Source organism: Calliopsis andreniformis, unplaced genomic scaffold, assembly GCF_051401765.1.
Source record: "Calliopsis andreniformis isolate RMS-2024a unplaced genomic scaffold, iyCalAndr_principal scaffold0022, whole genome shotgun sequence".
Taxonomy (NCBI): Eukaryota; Metazoa; Arthropoda; class Insecta; order Hymenoptera; family Andrenidae; genus Calliopsis; species Calliopsis andreniformis.
In genome coordinates this window covers 12,227,501-12,250,416 of record NW_027480432.1, presented here as the reverse complement: position 1 = coordinate 12,250,416, position 22,916 = coordinate 12,227,501, and the positions used below count along the sequence as shown (strand labels likewise).

Below are 22,916 nucleotides of genomic sequence, written 5' to 3'. Positions count from 1 at the left end.
CGTAGATAGTGAATGTAACATGCAATTACTATTGAAATATATAGTAGCCCATGTGAAATTAAGAGGGGTTAAGTCATCATTTTGATATTTTTGAAATTATTTAAAAAATACAATCCCCCAAAGTTTACAGTTTTTGACGATTCTTACGACAACTATTCACGTTTAAATTTATATCTCCGAAACTTTCAAGACTACAAAATTCAGTTTTTTTCTGTTAATCTTGAAGAATATACGTATTCGAATCAATATTTTTTATATTTCGAAAAAGAGTTTTTCAATACAAAAAGAAATATTCTTGTTTTGCAAATTTGAAACTTGCTTCGAATGTCAAAAAATTTGAAAAAAATATGTCCATATTCTCTAGTCTTTCCCCTTTCAATTCCAATTTTTTAATTCGCAGGCACGAAAAATTGTACCTGATATCCAGGTACAAAAGTGATCGAGTTGGCGTGGAATGGTCCGTGCACTCTTGTTATAGTCTATTAATTTTGTTTTTTTTAGATTAGACAGAAAGATTAGAAATAAATTAGCGTGCACATTAGTATGCACATAAAGTATGTACATAGAATGGTATATAACTGTACAATATAGGTACCTACATAGCAGGAATGTATAATGAGAATGCATAATAAATAAAAATATACAAGTATTTTCGTTCGTATATGCATTCATACAACTTTATAAGTGTACCATACCCAAATGGAGTTCGAAGTTCGACAGGAATAGATATAAGATATTTTGCACCCACTAGGGAAATCAGGACACGAGCTTTTTTTATTCTAGTAATATTACTTATAAATACCTAGAAAACCCCAAAATGTGAATAAAATTTACAAAAAAATGTCATTTATACCAAGTCTCGGAACCGTTTTTGCAGATTTTGACACTATTTTTTTAACGACTATCAAATTTTTACGAGCAAATGAAATTTATTTCAGTTACGAGGTGATGAAGTACTTTAGCTTCCAATCGTTTTGTTTTTTTCCATTAATTGCCTATCTAGGAAACTTTCCTTGTTAGTTACTAAACAAAAATCATAATTCAAATGCTAATAATAAAAGTGCTTTACTGTAGTTGAAAATTGAACTATACATGGTCAAATTCTCGATCTACCGGTTCCTAACCTATTTTGACGTTTTTCAAATATGCTATAAAGGAGGCGATTTTAAATAACTTTTTCATTTGCACAAAATTGGCGGTCGGCCTTAGTTTTCGAGATATTTGCATAAAACTTTATGTACTACACAGTTCGCTTATCTATTGTTTCTATGAACACAGTGCACTAAAACATTAAACTTGGCCAATTTCAATGTTGAATTTCAACGAAATATCGTTCCACATTTTCCATAATGTTTTCATACATGTTAATATTCTCCTAATTCGAAAAAAAGATGCACCAGAGTTGGTCTGGGTTAGGCCCTTTTACGGGGGAGGGTTTCAAAATTTTGAATTTCCTCGAAGACAGTGTATTTAGCACTGTTTGGTACACTATGTGTCGATCAGTAAAGGAGTTGTACACTCGTTGCGCATATTGCCTGCCGATTACCACGATGTCTTTATAGGAACAATAGATAAATGGCTGCATCGGGCTCGCGCATACACTGTCGATAACATGTAAAAAATATATGATCCCATTTAAAAAACCAAACTTATCTCTGTAAACAATAATGATAAAAAAAAATTGTTACGGCCAAAATCAGCCCCCTCTTGCCATTCGATTTCATGTAAAAACTTTTTTCGTCTCTTTATAGGTTACCAAATAATCGACTGTTCAGGATTTCGTGGGACATACTGTATAAGTTACAATTTAACTGTGTAGTAGAAAGTTGTTTGCAAATACCTCGAAAATTAAAGCAGACCGCCTATTATGGGCAAAGGAAAAAGTTGTTCAAAATCGCCTTCTTTATGACATATTTGAAAATCTTCAAAATCGGTGAGGAACCAGTATATCGAAAACTTCATCCTATGCATATTATATATCAATCAAAAATACGATATAAATCAGACTAATTGTAAAATTATGCAATCTCGTTAACTATAATTTGAATCACATGATATTTGATCAAACCCCCGATTTATATTTCATTAAATATGTATTGCACTCAAGTGATGAGCTCCATACCTATTTCAGAATAGCATCATAAAACAATGGAATTACGCGCATCCATTTGTTATTCAGCATTAGTAAGTGCTGCGTGGATTTCCATTTTTGTGATTCGTGAAATTGTTTCATTGTGTTTTCTCTTCTGCATAATTTGACTTCCAAATATTAAGTATTAGTTTCTTACCTTTTATTTGTATAGATAGAGGCAATAATAGTAGGACTCCTAATAATAACAGGACGCATTGTCAAATTAAAATTAATAAAATTCGAATTTTTGGAAAATGTGACATGTGTCGTTTTGCTTTACAGCTATAGATATGTAGTTATACGAAACTGTTAACATTGTCAGATTATTGTCATCGTTATAATACCATACTTCATGTTAAAAATTGAAACGAATATCACTCGTTTTGAATGATTTCTGATCAGCGTAATGACAAGCAAGACCATCACTTAGTAAACTTTTTTACGGTCTTATCCATACGTAAGCAGAATGATTTGAACTGTTGAACTCGCCTCCTTCCGCTTTCATAACGTAATTCTTGCACGAATCCATAAAAATGACCTTTCAGGTCTTGAATATTGAATAATCTTATAAATACATGTTAAACGTGCTTATCTAGTCGAGCCTACTTAATTAATTCTAAGAGAAGGACTAACACTCTTTTTTACTGATATTGATTTTTCTTGATTCATGCACTACAGCGTGATTTGAAGTAATTTCATCTACTTTGTCGTTGCATGTCTGCATCCTATGGTATAATCCATGTCTAAGCCATATTTAATCATTTATTTGCTAGGCTGCAATTTCTACTCACGACTGTGAGTAAGATAGAAAGTAATCATAATAATCTATTATAAATCCTCCTTTTCCCAATATTTTATTCTGAGTATACTTAAACATTTTTTTCCCATAGTGTATTTAAACTCTATGATATACAAGGTTCTCACATTTTGTCCCTTGTAGACTGTTTGTCTAACCAACGAATCACATGATTGAAAGCAATAGCTTATAGAGAGACATCTACAGTTCATTCTTTCAGTTTAAGTGTAAGTGTGTAGTATACGTTATACGTTTAAACAATAAGTACATCAATCAATGAAATATCTGTTGAAAGTTAAGAAAGAAAAATTAACTAAAAAGAAAGTATAACATAAATATTTTCATGTTATTTATAAGAAATATAAACACTATAAATAATAAAATAAGTAGACCCTATTTTATACCACACTCTCCTATTTTAATAGATACTTAAAGAGATAAATGTTATCTAAAATATGAATGCAGTTTGTTAAGTGTAGTTACTGATATTTTTAATAATTAATTTTAAGGTTAATATTAATATTTCAAATTAAACATGCGATTAATATGAAATTTTGATTTCTTTATTTGTTATGTAAGAGACTTTTATTATGTACAGATTTGTAAGTTAAATATAATTTGTTGTAATAATATAAATTGATAAGGTATTAACAAATTTTGTACAAACAAACATTTGGTATATTTTATCGTCATGTACACGCAATTACACATACATATCTATGTGTTTTAAACCGAGAATGTTATAAATTATGAAAGAATGTGTGAAAGAAAACATTGACCTACTACTATTAGAATGTTGATTTTTTGTTTTAACTACTCCTAACATAGTTATTTTTTACTAAAGTAGTCGTAGCAAAATCCTTGTAAAAAATCTACTTCTTTCATTACGTGCTAGATATGTGTAACATTAGCAAATAACAAATTTAATGATAAACAGGAAGAAATCGACTTTTCACAAGCGAAACAAATTGTCGTTTGATCCTTTCAGCAATCTCTGGTAATTTAAAGTTCCATGTTACTAACTATAAAGAGATACACACTGTAAATTATTTTTTCAACAGAAAATGTATTACAAATAGGGATAGTCTATCGAAAATGGCAATGTTATATCGATTTTTCGAAAGATCGACTTTTTTACCACACATCAATTTTTTTTGTTTTAAACAGACTTAAAAAATTTGTTGAATACCCAGTTCTTTGATTTTACATCGAATCACATGTAAGAAAATCTGTTTTTACGTTTAAATGGAATTAGCACCAATAGTACCATTATTAGTACCAATTTATTTAACCTCGATTTGCTTCCTAAAATTTAATTTTTTATTTTGTGTACTAATTTTATTAATTTTGTTTAATGTTCATAAATACTTCTTCGCTTCTCCTGATCATATTTTTTTAAGTTGTATCCCTTTCCTCGCGAGCTTTACTTATTTCTTTATCGAAATCGAAAATCTCTTTATGGTCGATTTCTTGCTGTTATTTAATGTTAACTATGTTTACGATTGTAGTCCACAGCGTTGTAAATGCAAACTTTAAAGAAAAGTTCAACTATTGTCTTTATGTAAAATTTAGTCGCTTTTGGATATTTTAATTTACATTAAAATCAAAATATTTCCTAAACTGATGAATTTAATCATAAATACATAATACTTTTTTATAAGGAATATCAAGTTGCATTGATTGGTGCGATAGAAAATATATGACCTCATTTAAAAAAAACATTAATGATCTCCATATGTTCTATGCACGTCCACCAATAAAAAACCTAATAACATCAGAATATGTCCCTTTCGAAACCTTTCAACTTTATCTGAATTATTTTTGATTGTGTATCATAATAATGATGTAAATCGAGATGGTAATATCTGGTGAACCACCCTGTAGAAATCTGATTTGAAATACTTTACACAGCCCTGATCGAAATTTCGAGCGCTTACCACGTCGTAAATTTCTCATACCTTTTGAGTAGACTTTTGAGAAATGTAAAGTAAAAGTCTACACTATATGTTATATAACAAAGTTATGTATCATTTAAATAAACAGAAAAGAGAGATGTTATACATATGTTTCTTTTCTAATTTCTAAAATGTTACATAACCTTGTTATATGATATGTAGTGTAGACCCACCTTTAGCTGCAGATGTTTTTTGCCTAGTTTCTTTTGAACTTTCCCACGGACATCTCTCATATACCATAAAAATGACACAACTCAGGAAACGTGGTTTACAAATTACGACTATAAAGCAGTTTAATATAAAGTACATTTTGATAAACGTACATTTTTGAATTGTGTCACTTTTATTGCATATGACCGAGATGTATACATACGTATAGATACCTATACTAACATTTAAGCAACTCCATTCCAAAAATTGATCGAAACGAAAGTATAGTAAAATGTATCAATAATTCAATAAGCGAAACAGGCTGACAATAATAGATCTTAAGTGCCGCGCAGGTCATTTCCAGCGATGCGACGTGAGAACCAACTGTATGAATATAAATATCGATACACGTTCGGACCTCGGTTTTGAAACGATTCGAAATTATTCAAGTATTATTTAGATTAGAATCATTTCAAATCTTAAGCTATGCCATGCTATGTTTAAAAAATATGCTGCAATACAATATACACGATGTTTTTAGCTTTTAGTGTTTGCACGAGGAGCTAAACGAAACTGTGCTGCTTGTTTCGAAAGCTACGTTATTGGCTCGACGTAACACAAAACTACCTCGTGAGCGATTTTTCAGAAACAAGAAAAGTATAGCCAGGTTTGCCAAAAGAATTCCCTTTTGTCCACTTGGAAGGAGTGGGAAAAAGGGAATTCCTCCGGCAACCCTGGGCATAGTTTAACTTCGTAAAAAAACAGCACAACATAGGTTAGCTTTTGGTGGAAACGTTTAAAGTTAGCATAGTATAGCATAGTTTAGCTTTCTGCTGAATTCCCAGCTTTGTTGGAGACAAGTACCCTTAATGAAATTTAAACGCCATGAAAATATTGATACGTAATAATGAAATGTAAACGTTTGCAAGATATTAAATACTTTGGTTCGACCGCTGTTATATATGGATATCAAACTATTGTACAGAGCTGAAAAGAGTGCTAAATAGTCGAAGGAATGTGGGTCTAATGGGTCACGCTAGAGTAGGCCAATCTTCTCTTATACGCATTTTCGTTATTGGCCGAAATCAGCGCAAATAGAATCGAGAGACGAAGAGAATGAAGGAAAATAACGAAGAGTGTTAAAAGTGGGGACTTGTGAAGTGAGCGGAGTAATTTATTCTCTTTACCCTTGTGCCCAGTGATGTCAAGTAAAACAGTTCAAAATGGTTCAAAACTTATATACATGATGAAAAATTCGAATCATTTGAATCTTGAATTTTGATTCTAGTGAATCTCTATTGGACAGTCTCGGTAGTTTAACAAATTTTGAAAGATATTGGTCTCGAGAAGTGGGTAATAATTCAATATCTTAGAAGTATTTTTAATATGGATTTTTGTCTAAGTAAGCAGTATCTACGGTTAACTAAATTATTAAAGCAAATTTGAACAATTCGAGTTGTCTTTCAAGACTTGTTGAATCTTCATAGTCTTGAAAAACTTCGAATCGGTTCAAAATTAAGATTTGAACTCCCTTTACTATTTGTTATATTTATTCCTTCAGTAATATATATTACAAAGTGTTTTAACAAATTTCAAAATATTGAGCACAGTTTCGTTGTAAAAATATAGGTATACTGTTTTTTTTCACAAAATATTACATTATTGTTTTGATCTTGTGTCTTAGTGACATAGAACATAATTTTAGTTGATAATAAATCCTTTGATCATTAAAACTTTTGCAAGGTTTACAGTACAACTCATTTAAAAGAAAGATCTTAAGTTTTCCAGATTTTCAAGAAATTCTTACTACGAATAAACCTGAAGGTGAAGGAGGCTCACGTTACAAAATTTGAAACATATTAAAAGTTACAACATAGATTTGAAAAACTTCAATTGATTTTAGACTCACTGCTAAAAGCTACATATCATCACGAAAATAAAATTAATAATTTTCTAAAATTATTTCACTTTTAGTATTTCAGAAATATATTCTCCCCATTATACGTCTTAATTTGATGCAGTAACGAAGTTTATTTACTTAGTACTTATACAGATTGGTAAATGCTCGATAATACATAATACATTTACTGAAAATTAAGGTCACTACATGTCGGATTATACGTTATTACTTAGAATCAATTATTTTAAGAACAGATTGCTTGCATCTGTCGTTAGAACCAAAAAGAAAGAAATCATAGAAGTTATAGAAAATTAAAAGAAATGGGTTCACGTGTATAGAGTAGGTACTTGAGAAGAAGTATGCAGATAGCAGAAAACAGAAACAAAATAACCTGTTACGTTACAATGCTTTAGAAATACGTTCATATATTTATAGTTATAAAACAAAATGATCTATCACGCATTTTTGTTTTCAAGATATTAGCGTTTAAAGTTTTCTACTTCAATACTGCCTTATGTCTGTTTTCTTGAACCTTTATTTTTAAGTGAAAAAATTCTTAATGTCCTTTAATTATGTCCTTTAATTAATATCCTTCTTTTTTTCTGAAAATACAAATTCTGTATTCTAGATCTCAAGTAAAGCCTTAACTCGAATTTCCCGAAAATGTGACATAGCTCGTTTCGCCTTACAACCACAAATATTTTCATGATACTTTAAAATTGAATTCACAATTCACAACGAAAAATACATAGATGCATGTATTAAAATTAAGGAACGTGATTTTCTGAAATATTAATAACACATACATTAAGTACAAGTTAAAATGTTAGCGTTCTTTCAAGCTCAAACGCTCATTGAACCAAGTCTCACCCGTGTTTACTGTTACTCGAGTATTGACAAGGAAAGTTTCTCAAATGGGCAATTAGTTTAAAAAAAACAACGATTGGAAGCTATAGTACTCCACCCCCTAATAACAATAATATTTAATATTAATATTAAATTAATATTTAATATTAATATTAAATTAATATTAAAATTAATTAAAATTAATTAAAATTAATATTAAATATTATTAATTTAATAATAAATTATTTAATAATCATTAGAAAAATGGCGTCAAAGTCCACTATAAGGGGTTCAAAAACTGGCTCTAAATGACATTTTTGCGTAAATTTTGTTCACATTTTGGGATTTTATATAAACATTAATAACTTATTGACCCTATACGATCAGCATATTCAAAACCAAATGTTAAATGCCGCCACTATGACGACATTCGATTGCAAAGGGTAAAATGTTCAAAACGTATTGACATTACCAAAATACGGAATATGAAGTTTTAAATTCTATTGATTTTAATTATTTAATCAATAAATTTGAAGAGCTTAATTGTAAATCGAAAAACATTTAAAATAATAGATATTAAAAAGCTAAATAATAAATTTTCGCAAAAAAATACTTTTGAATCTAGTATTTCAAAAGCTTATGATTTTTGCTTACTCTTTTTTTTTCATTGCCAAATGACAAAAATATAATAGCCTGGCAAGATAAAAATTTAAGTCCCGCCCCTGATAAGACCGTGACGTTTTTGTCGTTGTTCTATACCTGCTTTAACTATCTTCAAAACAAATCCTTTCAATAACTACTGCAAACGCAAAAAAGGTCTCTTCAATTGTTAAATCATCTATTCGTCCGTCAAATAAGAAGCACAAACAATTGGTCAGATATAATCCTACCCTTTCTATCTTTTTTTTATATACACGTAGACATAAACATAAACATAGATTTGAAGTAGACTTGGATTAGTATTAAAAAGATTAAGGTTAGTAATTTGTATTGCAAATTCTTTTGCATGTCTTCGAAACTAAACCCTAATGAAGGCGCAGGCAACGCGGCATGGCAGTGGTGATTATTATATGTACATTATGTGTACATACATCCAGCTCAAACGATTCTAGCTGCACCGAGACTTTATCTTCTTCTTGCACGGGAGCCATTGAACAAGACAGAGAAAGATAGAAAGTGTCAGTGTGTCAAGAATTGTTTGAGTTGTCCGTTCCTATAAGTGAAAATTAGGACATCGACCTTGAGAACATATATCAAAGTCATTAAAATCGGTACTATTCCTAATAATTACCAATAAATCTTATCAGCTTATTGACGGTAGTCCTATAAAAATAAGACGAAAATTGTTACTAATTATTCGTCGTAACGTAATTGTTTCACTCCTTATCGTTCTACCTATTTAGGTTCGTTATCAGTTTTTTAGAAACCAATGAAGGATATATAAAGCGTAGAGTAAACAGTGCTTGCAAAAATTTACATTTACTGACTCAAACCAATCGTAAGGAAATATCAAATTTAATCGCTTGGAAGTTGAATCAACATTGAGTACACGTGAATAACTTGTACTTACGCGTATATATATTTACAATTAGTACCTATTATTATTTTACGAACAAATAATCCAGTACTAAATTTTCTGATGTTTTAATGATGTTGGGATAAAAGTATTTGTTAAGCAATTTATATTGTTGTATTGTTCCAGAGACTCATAGCGTGGCGATGACAGACCCACAGTTATCGAATAACAACAATAACAATAACAACGATGGCGAACCAAAGTACCTGCACAAAAAGTTCAAGAAAATGGCAACAACTGAGGTTACGCCGAAGGTGGAACCAAAGAAGGATACCGGGTCCAACATCGGTTCTTCGGAGGAAACCAAAAAGAAGGATTCGACTAAAGACCCAAAAGAATCGCTTAAAGACCCGATCAAGGTGGAAGTTCCTCTGGAGCCTGCTGATGGTGAACCGACGGAGTCTAGGAAAAGCGGCTACGTGTGTCCTTACTGCAGACTCTCGTGCGCAAAGCCGAGTGTTTTACAAAAACACATCAGAGCTCACACCAATGAGAGGCCCTATCCTTGCGTTCCCTGCGGTTTCGCATTTAAAACCAAGTCAAATCTCTACAAGCACTGCAGATCTCGTGCTCACGCTCTGAAGATGGAAGGTGGCGATACCAGCAAGGTAGATACATTTTCATTTACATATTTAGCATCTATTTTCGGTGCATTAGCGTGTAAACAGATACAGTGACGCACAAATTTGTCCAAATTTATGAGGTCAAAACATTGTCAATTTTTTAATCACTGTAATTTCGTAAAAAAGAACACTAATTTTGCTGAAGTTGGTTTAAAGGGCCAATACTGTATTTTCAGATCCTTTAACCCTCCGTAGGTACACTCGGCTTATTTTGCCCGCGACTATTTTTTTACCGTTCTAAGCTGTCAAAAAATCTAAAAAAGTTCCAAAATATTTATTGAAGTCTCTATTTTAATGTGAAAAATAAAAATTTGGAAGAAGTTTACAAAATAATCGGAATTTCCTGCGGACAAAATGGGCCCAATATGTCCACAGAGGGTTAAATTGAATTTTCACGAAGATTTAAAAAATTGTAAAATTAAAAATTCATTCAGTTTCAGTTTCTTTACAAATTTTGTTTGCGATCCAAAGCACCACGTATTTAAAGACTGAAGTCTCGCAATTAAAACTCTTAGATAAATGTTCGTGTACGATTTTTTATTACCGAGTTATTCCACTTCGAATAAAGTGTATATTACCAACAGAATAATACCCAAAGTACATTAGGAGGAGTTTAATACGATCGAACACACACACGAGATCTAGGTCTAACTATATAAACTCGCGTGGTGAACAAAGACCAGCAAAATGTCGTGTGCTTATTCTAGTTATAACAATTAGGGTCGAAGTTAATTTGTATTCTTAATATTTCAATGCCACTAACACATTTTATTCCAAATGAAATAACTTGGCAAGAAAAAAATAGCACATCAACGTCTATCATCGTTTTTTTAAACGCAAGGCTTCAATTTTTTAAATATACGGTAATTTTAATCGCGGAAAGAAATTTTTAAGGAAACTGGAGTCATTTGAATTTTTACAATTAAAAAAACTATCTTCACTTTCTCATTTACTTCTTTTAGTGTAGAAACATCTACGTCGAAATTCAACTTAGGAATGTGAAAGTTGAGAATTGGCCCTTTAAAATGACTCTAGAAAGATTAGTTTACGATTTCTTTTCCCGAAGTTACAGTAATCCAAAAATTGACAATGTTTCGGTCTAGTATTTGAACAATTTTGTTCGTCACTGTATTTATTTTCCTTTATTTTCCTACTATGTCTTTAACCTTTCTATGAACAGATCTACATCCTAGTTGCTACTTTTTAACAACTCCCACCTCTTTAATTTGGGTGTTCGAGAAGCATATAGAATCTGATTAGAGAACAGAATAGAGGATGGTCGACGATAAGTGTCAGAAATTTGAACAGCTCGACAGTGACGTAAGTGAATTTTTCTAAGTAATTACGGCACTGCTCAATTTTATTCTTGATTTTTATCTCACTTTGGAATGTGGAATTCTCTACCCCGTAAAATTTCTGACATTTCTCCGGTGAAATTTATGCCATCATACTGGGTTTGCTGATCCCTAAAAAGTAACGCGAATTAAGAAAATAATACTAAACGCTATAGAATTTAAGTAATTTATAATGAAGTTACGTCACATAAAAAAAATAATTTCCCCAATTTCAAACCAACTTCCAAAACCAAACATTAAAGATTGTACGATTTGCATAGTGTTTGGTATTATTTGAATCGAGTGAACATAAGGGATACTACTAATGTTACTCTAGTAAGGATACGATGCACGATAACAGAATTGAATTTTCAACACAAATCTATGAACTTTTTTTTGGCCAATACTGTGCATTTCACCGGCAATACCATTGCATTTAATTTGAAATTTTTATAATTCCTATTTTACAGCTATGAAAAAATGTTCATTGATTTAGGAATTGAATTATTTGGTGTCAATAAAAGATTCACTACTACAATGTTTTCGTACGATAGTATGAATTTGAAATGGAAAGTAGGGAAGGGATGAATTAATCTCTTATAATCGAAAGTTTCTTTATTGTAGTGGTAGATTACATTATTCACTTTAAAATAATCTGATTGAGATCGTGTTTAAACTTATTTTTATCAGTAAAATCTTGTTAACATAATGGGAATCTTCTCATTGACATAATACAGAAATTATAAACATTTAATTTGTCATAACTGATTCATCACGTAATGCATTAGTTGGATTCGAACATAAGGAGGTCCAAGGGTCGAATGCAACTGATCTAACCGACCGCTGGTTGAAGTGATCTGATAGATCTTTTAGTGATAGGAATATTAAGGTGTTCAGAGTAAACGAAAGTGATGCATGTTTTTCAGTATTTAATAAATAATGGAATAAATACACGATATAAATTTTGTAATATCGAATCTTTATTGATATGAACATTAGGCCGCTCCTCGATGTAATTGCTCAAAATTTGTGATTCGAATTTAACGTTTCTCGAAGATCACGTTAAAATGGTGTCTGACTTATTAAAAAGCTTTCTTCAAGATTATTATCTGCTTCAAGATTAGTGATATCCCTCGATCGTCCGCTAATTTAGGGTCAATGAACATGAGTGATATTTTGATGCGCGATCTCGTTGCGATCTGTCTTCGTTCTTTGTAATTGGGAAAACAAAGAAAACGTATGATCGAAACGAAATCGTGTATCAAAATATCGCTCGGGTGCATTGGCTCTTACTCATGAGTACCAGTGAATATTCGGAATTTATTGAGATAAATTTGTCTCGCGGCTGCACTCGACTTGTATTGGCTGACAGTGGGTAATTAGTTCAGATTATCGATCACGGAATATTGACACGTATGTCAGCAATTTTGATTGTTTGACCTTTCGCTATGTGCAAAGTTTGAGTTACTACAATACTAACAAATACGACGGAATATTGCATTTTTTACATTAACTGATTCACACAGCTGCTTGATTAAAGAATTATTCGATTGGTGATGAAATCTTTCTTGGTATTGACTTCATCTTTTCTACTGCATAAATTTATACATAATGGTAACATATAGATTTATAAACGTACTGTTTGATGTATTAAAGGATGTATCAAGTGCGAACGAACATTAAAAATAGAGACAAGTATTTCATTTATATTCCAATAACACATTCATTTAAGAACAGTATAAATTTTTCTATAGATACCACTTTTTTTATTAAATCAATGTTTTAGTAACAATTTTAGATGGCACTATATTTTTAAATAGAATAATTGTATTAATCTATAGGCATATATAGTAGCTAATATTTATACAGTAACGTAATATATATAAATAATTATTATAATGCGTATACATAGATATATTAGGTCGTTGGCTAAGTCTTTTTAATTGAACTATCTGCTGTTAACTTTTATTACCTCCTCCACTTCTCTTGTAAAAATTGTATATCATTCCTAAAGAATTTCGAGGGTTTAGAGATTTTACAATTTTTCACTCTGTAGAATTTTCAAACTGATTGCTCTCCGAGGCTGTGTTGCATCATTTGAAACGAATGGTAATTAGAAGGTGTTGCATCTGGAAAATGTGCTGAATAAGGGAGAATTTCTTATCCTAACTTACAAATCAGGAGAAAACAAATTCCAATACCGATGTAAAATTACACTTTCAATCAAAATATGCGGAATCCACTGTTCTTCCTTTTGTACTTTTGTACTTTAAACTTAAGCTGCTTTGCAAGCTCACTGGACGATTGAGTTGGATTTTCTTTCAACAACAGCAACAAATCATCTGTTTCCATTCCTGCTGACCTTTCACTGTGTTTTCATCACTTAAATCAAAATTTCCTCTTCTGAATTGTTTAAACCATTTTCCGCACATATATGCAGATATAGTGCCCTCACTATAAGCATCTTCAGTAAACCATTTTATTCCTATCACTATTTTTTTCAACTTAAAAGTCAGCAGAATGCAACCTCGAACACGCTCTTTTTCAACTATCGCTTTTTTCAATAAGAACATTTGAACGTTTCTCACTGAAAGATAAAAAATCACAACTAACAATCGTTGACAATTATACACACAACGTACACCAGTATCATCCGTAAGTAATCTGTAGAACTGAATGAATGACCTACTAAATGGAGGGTTAATGGCAATGAATGATTTCATTCATTCAAAATGCGGGCAGACCACATAAATAACAGAATGAGAAGAATACACTTATTCGGTTTGCTTCCGTAAAGACGGATTGTTGGAAGATAGTTCTTGTCCCACTTCTGGATGCTGAAGCCTCCGCGGCAAAGAACTAAAGTGCAGCAAATCTCTGATAAAACTTTCATATGATTCTCGTCCTCAGATTACAAGAAATACTGTAAACAATGGGGGAACATTTGTAATACGGGGTAACATTGGCAGTTGAGTTTGTACGTTTCTAATGAGATTGTATATAATTTTTAAAGATTTCATTATTGAAAAATTGATGAATTTCAATATTTGTATTTATGAAAATTCGAATTTTTGTGTTTTTGAAAATCTGAAGATCTTAATTAAATTTCAATAATTACATTGTAAATAAATGAATAAAAAGATTAATTTCTAGTAAAAATTTCATATCTTTGATTATGTACATTACTCTAAACTAATCAAGACAAAAATACATTAATCGTTAAAATAAACTGAAAAAATTAAATGAATTAGGTATTAAAAAAAAATTGTAATGCCAATGTAATATCAGATTGATACGGTGTTATCTGTTAATGCCATCCCGTAACCGGGGTAACATTGGCAGTTAATTAATGTACGTAGTTGAATGTATCACTTTTCGAAAAGTGATTAGTTTCACAGAATAAACGAAATACATTTTTTACAGGTATCAGAAGATTCAGACATAAGCCTGTCCGATAGTGCAAGCAATGGTACTGGTACACCACCGCCTCCTCCGTCATCGACACCCACGACGATCGTTACTACCGTGAAAACAATTAAAACTGGAAAAATCTATAAGCCAAAATTTCATACAGCACTTCAGTGCGTTAATAACGACACCGAAACGTCTTCTCTTTCATCCACATCTTCCACTAATAGTTCTTCCTCGACGTCTGCTATTGCTACTTCGAAGCTTAATCCAGAACAAGTACAAGAACATATAAATAAAATCATTACTGATAACCAGGTGATCGTTGACGCGGTAGATCCATGTCTTCACAAGCTGATTCAAAGGCAACAAAGTCTCGTAGAAATAAAGCAAAGCGATCAGCCGTTGAATCTTACTTCCGCCGAGGAATCTCTTTCAAGAAAACGATGTTACAGCGAAAGCTTTATTCAAGAGAATAAAGATTGCCCAAACAATTCGGAAAGTTCTGTGATCAAAGACCTCGTGTTGAAAAATCAAAATTCAAGTGAAGAAGGAACGGTAGAAAAGGAGGAATATCTTTGCCCCTCTTGTGATATCCCTTATTCGAGCATTGACAATCTCGATGCTCATAGGAAATACTACTGTAGAGGTAGCGTAAGTCCTCGTAGAGAATATCAGATAGAGTTCGATAAACGAGAATCTGAATTCGACACAAAGTCTTCCGATTATTATAATACGTTACAACCTTTACCTTCTCCCGGACCACTTTTGGGTAACACAAGACTCGTCGATGCATACGCGCCACCAATGAAGAAGCAGAAACCAGAATCCGTGCCCACTACGTTGAGATCTCTCGAAGAGCTTAGTAAATATCCGCGACCGAATTCGTTACAAATGTTTGGTGGGGAGGTTAGGATACTGGACAACAGCGGAGAAACGAAAACTATGAGGATCGAGCCGCGGCAAACGAATTCTCCGACGAGCGAGCACATTGTGAGTACTAATTGTGCTACTTCGGAGACTGCATCGATTGTAGTTCGATCAGGTCTCCACTCGGGAGGTACCATGCTGCACAAACCGCCCAGCACGCCAACCAGCACACCGAGTTCCTCTATATCCTTGCCCAATACGCCGAAGATGTTGGCGCCGATCATACCGAACATATCAACTCCAAACATAACCCCCAGTATGTCATGCTATAATTATCTGGAGCCACATCTAAACCCTCTTACGACTATCACTGCCTACAACCCTCTAACTTTGCCCCAACCGGGCATTACGAGTATACTTCACGGTGGTAAAGTTATACCTTATGTTCCTGGCATGCCCGGACCACACACCCTGACACCAACTATGGACATATCTTCAAGCATAGTGACTGGAGATACCGGATATAAAGTGATACCAGGTCTACCTGGCCTTCATACGACCTCTCAACCTTTAGATCTCGCCAGTCCAGTGAAAATACAGGCACCGAACATACCTGGAATTCCAGGCCCAATATCCACATCGATAATGGGTCAGCCGTTGGATCTCGCGAGCCCAGCAAAGGACTCGAGATTTGGCTATAAAACTCCTCCAGGAAACGATATTTTGAAGCCTGGATTTACGAGTTCGAAAGTTCCTAGCGTTAAGATTGAGACTTCCACCGAGAAATATCGTAGGATTCCATCTACGAGTGAAAGTAATAAAACGGAGCTTGATCGCCATATTAAAAATAACGTGAGTAATAAATATAGAAGTATAGAAAGTCCGAGAGAGAGAGCAGAATTTTTGTGTGAAAGAAGCTCCAAAGTCGACAAAACTTTTAGTTATGGAAATAACAGCGATTCGGATGTCGCTTCTTCAAACTCCTGTAGCAAATTGAAATATTCACCAAAGGAATCTACTGAAAGCAGAAAGAGGCTGTCAACGTGGAATATAACTGAATTGGAAACCTGCAGGATGCCGGTTGAATCTTCACAATGCAATGCAATATTTAAATATGATTCGCCACCTCCTATCGAAAATGGACGTCTGAAAGGGAATCTGACTGAAAATAGAGGAAAAATGATTGAAAATTATAATGTTTATAATGGAGCAAAATTGGAAGCTGATTCTGTACCATCTATGGTGCTAGCGAACCAAGATACTCCTAAAACTGAAGTGCCAAGCAAAAGTTCCATGGATATTGTTAAGGCGGATGAACGCGAGGTGAAATCGCCAAAAAATAACGAGGTTACAACAGAGGAGATTAATTCGAATAAATTTTTGAGACCTACTTCGTTACCATTGAAACCAGGTACTTTCACGCCGAAAAAACATCATGGTATCACTCCCACGGCAAATACGCTTCCACTTATTAGCCCAGAAACTCCACGACCGAAGAAATCTTACGGACAACTTTACTTGAACGGACATGCTTATACATATTTAGGCCTGAAGTGTTCCACCAGAGTATTTTATTGTACCCTAAACAGGCCGCAGCCTATGTATGTTACACAACAACACGGTTTATCCATGTACTCAAATTGGAAAATATGTAAAGAATCACCGTCTGATGTTGATATGGTTCACTACGATTCAAGACATAGACCGCTTAATTATACTACTGCCTGGAAAAAGCAAGATGATATTTTAACGCATTCCTCGCAACGACCAACTACTCCCACAAGTGCGGATAGTGAAATGGACAGCGACATGCAAGAGAAGGCGAAGAGAATTAAAATATTTGAGGGAGGCTTCGAAAGTAACGAAGACTACACATATGTTAGAGGAAGAGGTGAGAAAATGAGATTTCAATTTGCATTATATATTTGTAGATTTCACATTCAAACAATGATCATCAATTGTTATACTGTTTTTACTATTTATTAGAAATTAGTAATGTACCACAGTAGAGAATGTTAATACAAATATTTTTTGTTTAACATCTGTATAGATACCTGTATCTATTTTGATTTTGTTCTGAAACAACGAAGTTTCAGGACCCTATTATTTATTTGTTTTTCTGGTTTGTAAGGTCGAGGTCGATACGTTTGCGATGAATGTGGTATTCGCTGTAAGAAACCATCAATGTTAAAAAAACATATCAGAACACATACAGATGTAAGACCGTACACATGTAAGCATTGTGCTTTTAGGTAAGTAATTGTAATACTCTTTACAGATTTTTTCATTCTCTGTACAATATGCATCTGTATACAAACTTTGTATGACAAATACATATAATTATTTCTTTTTTCATTTATGCAGTTTCAAAACCAAAGGTAATCTTACAAAACATATGAAATCAAAAGCTCACTACAAAAAATGTATTGAACTGGCCATCCTTCCTGTACCTACAACAGTTTGTGATGATAACATTGATAAAGAAGCTATTGCTCGGCTAGCAGCAGGTGACAACACTGAAGATTCCTCAGAGGAAGAAGAAGAGAGCGAAGGAGAAGAGAGCGAAGAGTCAGGAAGTGAAGAACAAGAAGCTGCTCAGAGTTTGCTAAGCCTTTCACAACGTAATACAAATATTCTTCCAGGGCTGTTACCCTCTGGAAGACCAACAACGTATCCTTACTCGCTAACTTTCTCAGTATCATCGCCACCCTCGAGTGTGTCGATTACAATAACCAACACCCGTTTCGTCAATCAAGATATCAGTACCCAAGGAACCACTCTTGTTCGAAATGATTTATCCTATCGTTATTATTTTCCATCAAGCCGAAACGTTCCGGAAGAACCAAGGACTACTGTGATTCAGTCCTCGAAAAAGGAGAATTCTAAACTAGAAGTGGAAGTGATCGATACAGATTCTCGAAATAACTTGTCACAGCCTATGGACCTCACAACGAAATCCACTGTACAATCGTTGCCGTCACCCATACTGCAAAGAGCTAAACCAACAGACATTTTAACACCTGTCTCGGAACCAATCTTGTTACAAACGATTGTTCAAACTATGGAAAGATTGCCGATACAAGGAAGGGAATGGAAACCAGATGCCGAAGGTCACATGTTGCAAGCATATCTCACTGAAAGACACGTTATGGACAGTAAAATTAAGCAACAATATCGAGTTGGAAATACGAAAATGGAAAGGCAACCGAACGAAAGGGATAATATTTATTCGAGGCAACCATCTCCAAGATCAAGAAGCATAGAATCAAATAATATTTCTACTGTAACTTATGTCGACAGTAAGATACAACAAACTGTAATGGATTCCAGAATCTTACATATATCAAAACACAACACAGACGATGTTAAAATGGATATTAGCGAACAAATTTATCAAAATAATGTTGCAATGGAACGTCTGTCGTTCGATATTGAGTCGATTCACAAAGATAAAGAGCAAGAAAATCGAACATTGTCTGAAAATGAGAATTTCGAGCATACAACATTAATAGATTCTGTTAATTCTAAAACGAGCATGGAGTATGATATAGTTAAAGGTAATAACTGCGCCGATAGAGGAGCCACTTATTCCGCAGAATCCCCTAGTAGGAGTACACCGCAAAATGTTGAATGTCATTCTCCAAAGTCTTATAATATAGACACTAATAACCGGCTTTTATCAATGTCACGCTTAAACAACGACAATGATAAGAATATAGTGTTGAATTCTAAGAGGACAATGAACGAATTGGAAAGAGCTCGAGAATGTCACGTGGTTAATCAAGAAATGCGACCAACCAGTCATGAAATGAGAAATGTATTAACAGATCTGCGAATGCAGAGTCAAAGCCCTCGAAATTTGGATATGAGACCGCCTAGTAGAGAAATGCGAGCCCTCAACCAAGACTATAGAGGTCAGTTACAAGAATTACGACCTCCCAATCAAGACTATAAATTGTGTAGGCCAGAACTGAGACCTCCAAGTCGCGAATTCAAACCTCCAAACCACGACATACGGTCGAATCCAGACGTAGTATCTTCGAGTAACATAGAAATGAGGCATACTAATGGAGATAACAGACCTCCAAGTAATGAAATTTTACTGTCAGAATACAGACATACACAAGCTCAGGAGCAAAGTATTAACTATGAAATAATGTCATTAACAATGCACGAAGCCTCAAAGATACAAGATGTATCGAGACGGCCAACTGTAGATGTGAGAAACGTGGATCGAATTGAGGTGAAGCATACGGAAATGGCCAAACAGAACATGGTAGAAAGCATTAAACATACGGTTGCTCGGAAAATGGTTGTCGGAGGACCAGGTTTCAGGTCACCCTCGCCTACAGCGGGAGGTACCAAACCACAAGCTGAATTTTTACAGCCTTCTAGTGGACCTACACCTAATTACGTCAGGTGAGTAATATAAACACAACCATAACATACTATTCATGATATTTAATTATTATCCAATCATTAAGATATTCGAGAGCTATTCTTTTCTTTTATAAAACATTATTAAACCCAAACATGGACTTCTATTATTAACCTTCAACTATGGACACTCAATTTTAAGATACAAAGACTTTAATTATGATCTATTGATACATTTTAATATATTTTGATATATTATAAAAATATACTATTAATATATTTTATTTTAATAAAATAATTATAAAATTAATATGGTATTAATTAGAATGTAAAAACGAGATATTACATTATATTCCCCACTTCCATTATAAAATCTTTCACATTTAAATAAGAGCAATAATAAAAATTTATCACGTAGAATCCATCAGGCTCCATGTTCATAGTTAAAGGTTAAAGGAAAAATGTGTCAAATTTGATTAAGCAAAAATTGATTAAAAGTTAAAAATTTGTATTTATATTTTACTTCTAGTTCCATATTGACTAACAACATCGATATCATTTAACTGTCAGACATCGATTTGGATGAAGCTTTGTTTTTTGTCGATTATGGTACATGTCGAATGAGTAAAAAATTAGAAATTTTTAAGCATCGCATATTTTTTGTTTCCCAAATTAGTATGTCATAAAGCTGTTTACGTAGCTGAATTCATCACTAAGGCTACTTTCGTAGTAATATTCACGTATGTTCATTACTCACGTAGCTGCATCGGAGTCTAAGGTGACTGTCTCAATACCTGGACGCTTAAGATGTCATATGTCCCAGTAAGTGGACAATCTAAAATTCCATGTTCTGACATTTAAATTACGTCCCAGTAGCTGAATATACTATTTTATAATACAATATTTTTTGTTTTCCGTTAGGTACGTTAGAATTCAAACGTAAAATTAAACAAAATTAGAGTTAGTGTTCAAGTACCCGGACGTGGTTGGCTACTGGGATGTTTATCTTATTCACATTGAGCACAACGATACATGATACGCACATCTATAAGATTCACATGACTTTTGAAAACAAAATATGCGAATACAGGGGCATTTCTGGGAACAAGTAACGCGACTTGTCCCTAGATATGTATGTTAAAGAACTCTCAGCCATGCCGCTATCAAAATAGCCATAAGTAATATCTTTTGTAAGATATTTACTTCTATACATGTAAGACTGATATATTTAGCATAAAATATATAATCCAGCAGAGATTATAATCACAATACTATACTTGGGAGCATCTTAATAGACATTCACTTACAATAAATCAAGTGGCCCATCAAGGGGACCTCTTCGCGTAGTTAATTAACTTATTACTAAGCCTTAGGAACTTATTCCTAAGCCTTAGGAATTAGTTAGTCAGTTACTTCTAGTCATTTTGAATATGTTTTATATACGTTTTTCACATCACATTAATAAAGTTCAGCTGAGAAACACTGGGAAATACTTAGAATTATTTATTGTTAGTAATGAGACATGGAGACAATAGAGCAAATATCTTGCTATGTCTGTTGAGTTGCTCTCGGTTGTAGTAGCATAATATTGTTTCATAAGTCATAATTTCAGTAAGGGCAAAAATAAACTGAAATGCTTTGAAAGAAAATTTTCACTATTACTTAATTTCACGATCATTGAACAATTCTGCAATATAAATACAACGCCATTTTAACATTTAATTTATTTATTATTTCTTTTTCTTTCGAATATCAAAATACTTTTCGTTGAAAGAACTGAATCTACCGAATGTAGTTACAGTGTGACTGAAGATGGTAGAAGCGTCTGCGGAATTTGTAACAAGGTGTTCAGCAAGCCTAGTCAGTTAAGGTTGCATATCAACATTCATTATTTTGAGAGACCATTCAGATGTGAAAGTTGCGCAGTTTCTTTCCGAACCAAGGGTCACTTGACAAAACATGAAAGATCAGTTTCTCATCACAATAAGGTAATTAATTAAACATCTATTCATTATAATTATTCATTTTTTTATTAAATAAGTATTAAGTAATTTATTTACAATGTTAATTTATTCAATGATGGTTCTTGTAAAAACTAATCTAACTTTCAAACAATGAGCATAGCAATCAGATAAAGAACTATTGTAATTCATTATACTAAACATTCTGAAAATTGCATGCATATTTTGGAAAAAGATTTCCACAATATAAAGAAACCGATATATTTTTATTAAAAATAGTTTGAAATCAAACGATGATTCATGATTAGAAAAGTGTTATCTTTTTGTAGATTTGCTACTTCTTCAAATGTAGTCACTTGTCAGATGAGTGGAGACTTTGTTTAGGTTTCAATCTACTGATTCGTTGAATTGGATCACAGTATTCTATTGAGTTATACACTGAAGTCTGTTTAATTTATCCGTTCCAGTTTTATAAAATTCTCTGAAAAGTATCTCTATCAACGTTTTCTAACGGTGAATCTATATCTGGAATCAAAGCACGAAATAAATAGCCACAGTGTGTTCTGTGACTATCATGAAACTGTCGAAGGGCTATCGTGGAATTATTGCGTGACATTTTTGTGACATTAGTCCCAAACAAATGAAGGCCTTACGGCAATCTAACAACGAGTTTCTCGACTTATTTCCAAATGGAGACGCAACTTTATTTAAAACTTAAACATTTTCAGAGTTTATCACCTGCTCTTTATTAATCCTGCTTCAATTGTGGTATCACTTTTTCATTCAATTCGATCGCGTGACAAAGTTAAAAAAATTTTAATTTAATAATAGATTAAGAGTTGCTATATACTTATTAACAAACTTACGATATACTTTCTGTCATCATTAATAAGAGTTCATCAGCCTATCGGATATCATTTCAGGACAATTATAATTACATATCTAATGTTCTATACTGCGTTCACTGAGAGAACGCAGTCGTTTCACGC

General features: G+C 33.0%; 1 protein-coding gene across 2 annotated transcripts in view; it reads left to right on the top strand.

Annotated features, from left to right (window-relative positions):
- Shn (zinc finger protein schnurri) overlaps positions 1-22,916 on the top strand; it is an 84,795-nt gene that overhangs the window by 50,388 nt on the left and 11,491 nt on the right. For both annotated transcript variants that reach the window (XR_013003110.1, XM_076390628.1), the window contains exons 3-7: positions 9,481-9,962; positions 14,735-17,480; positions 17,721-17,841; positions 17,954-20,008; positions 21,768-21,954. Coding sequence is in view for 1 of the 2 variants with exons in the window: in XM_076390628.1 (XP_076246743.1) it covers positions 9,481-9,962; positions 14,735-17,480; positions 17,721-17,841; positions 17,954-20,008; positions 21,768-21,954 (5,591 nt within the window). In the remaining variant the exon portion in view is untranslated. The remainder of the gene's footprint in view (positions 1-9,480; positions 9,963-14,734; positions 17,481-17,720; positions 17,842-17,953; positions 20,009-21,767; positions 21,955-22,916) is intronic.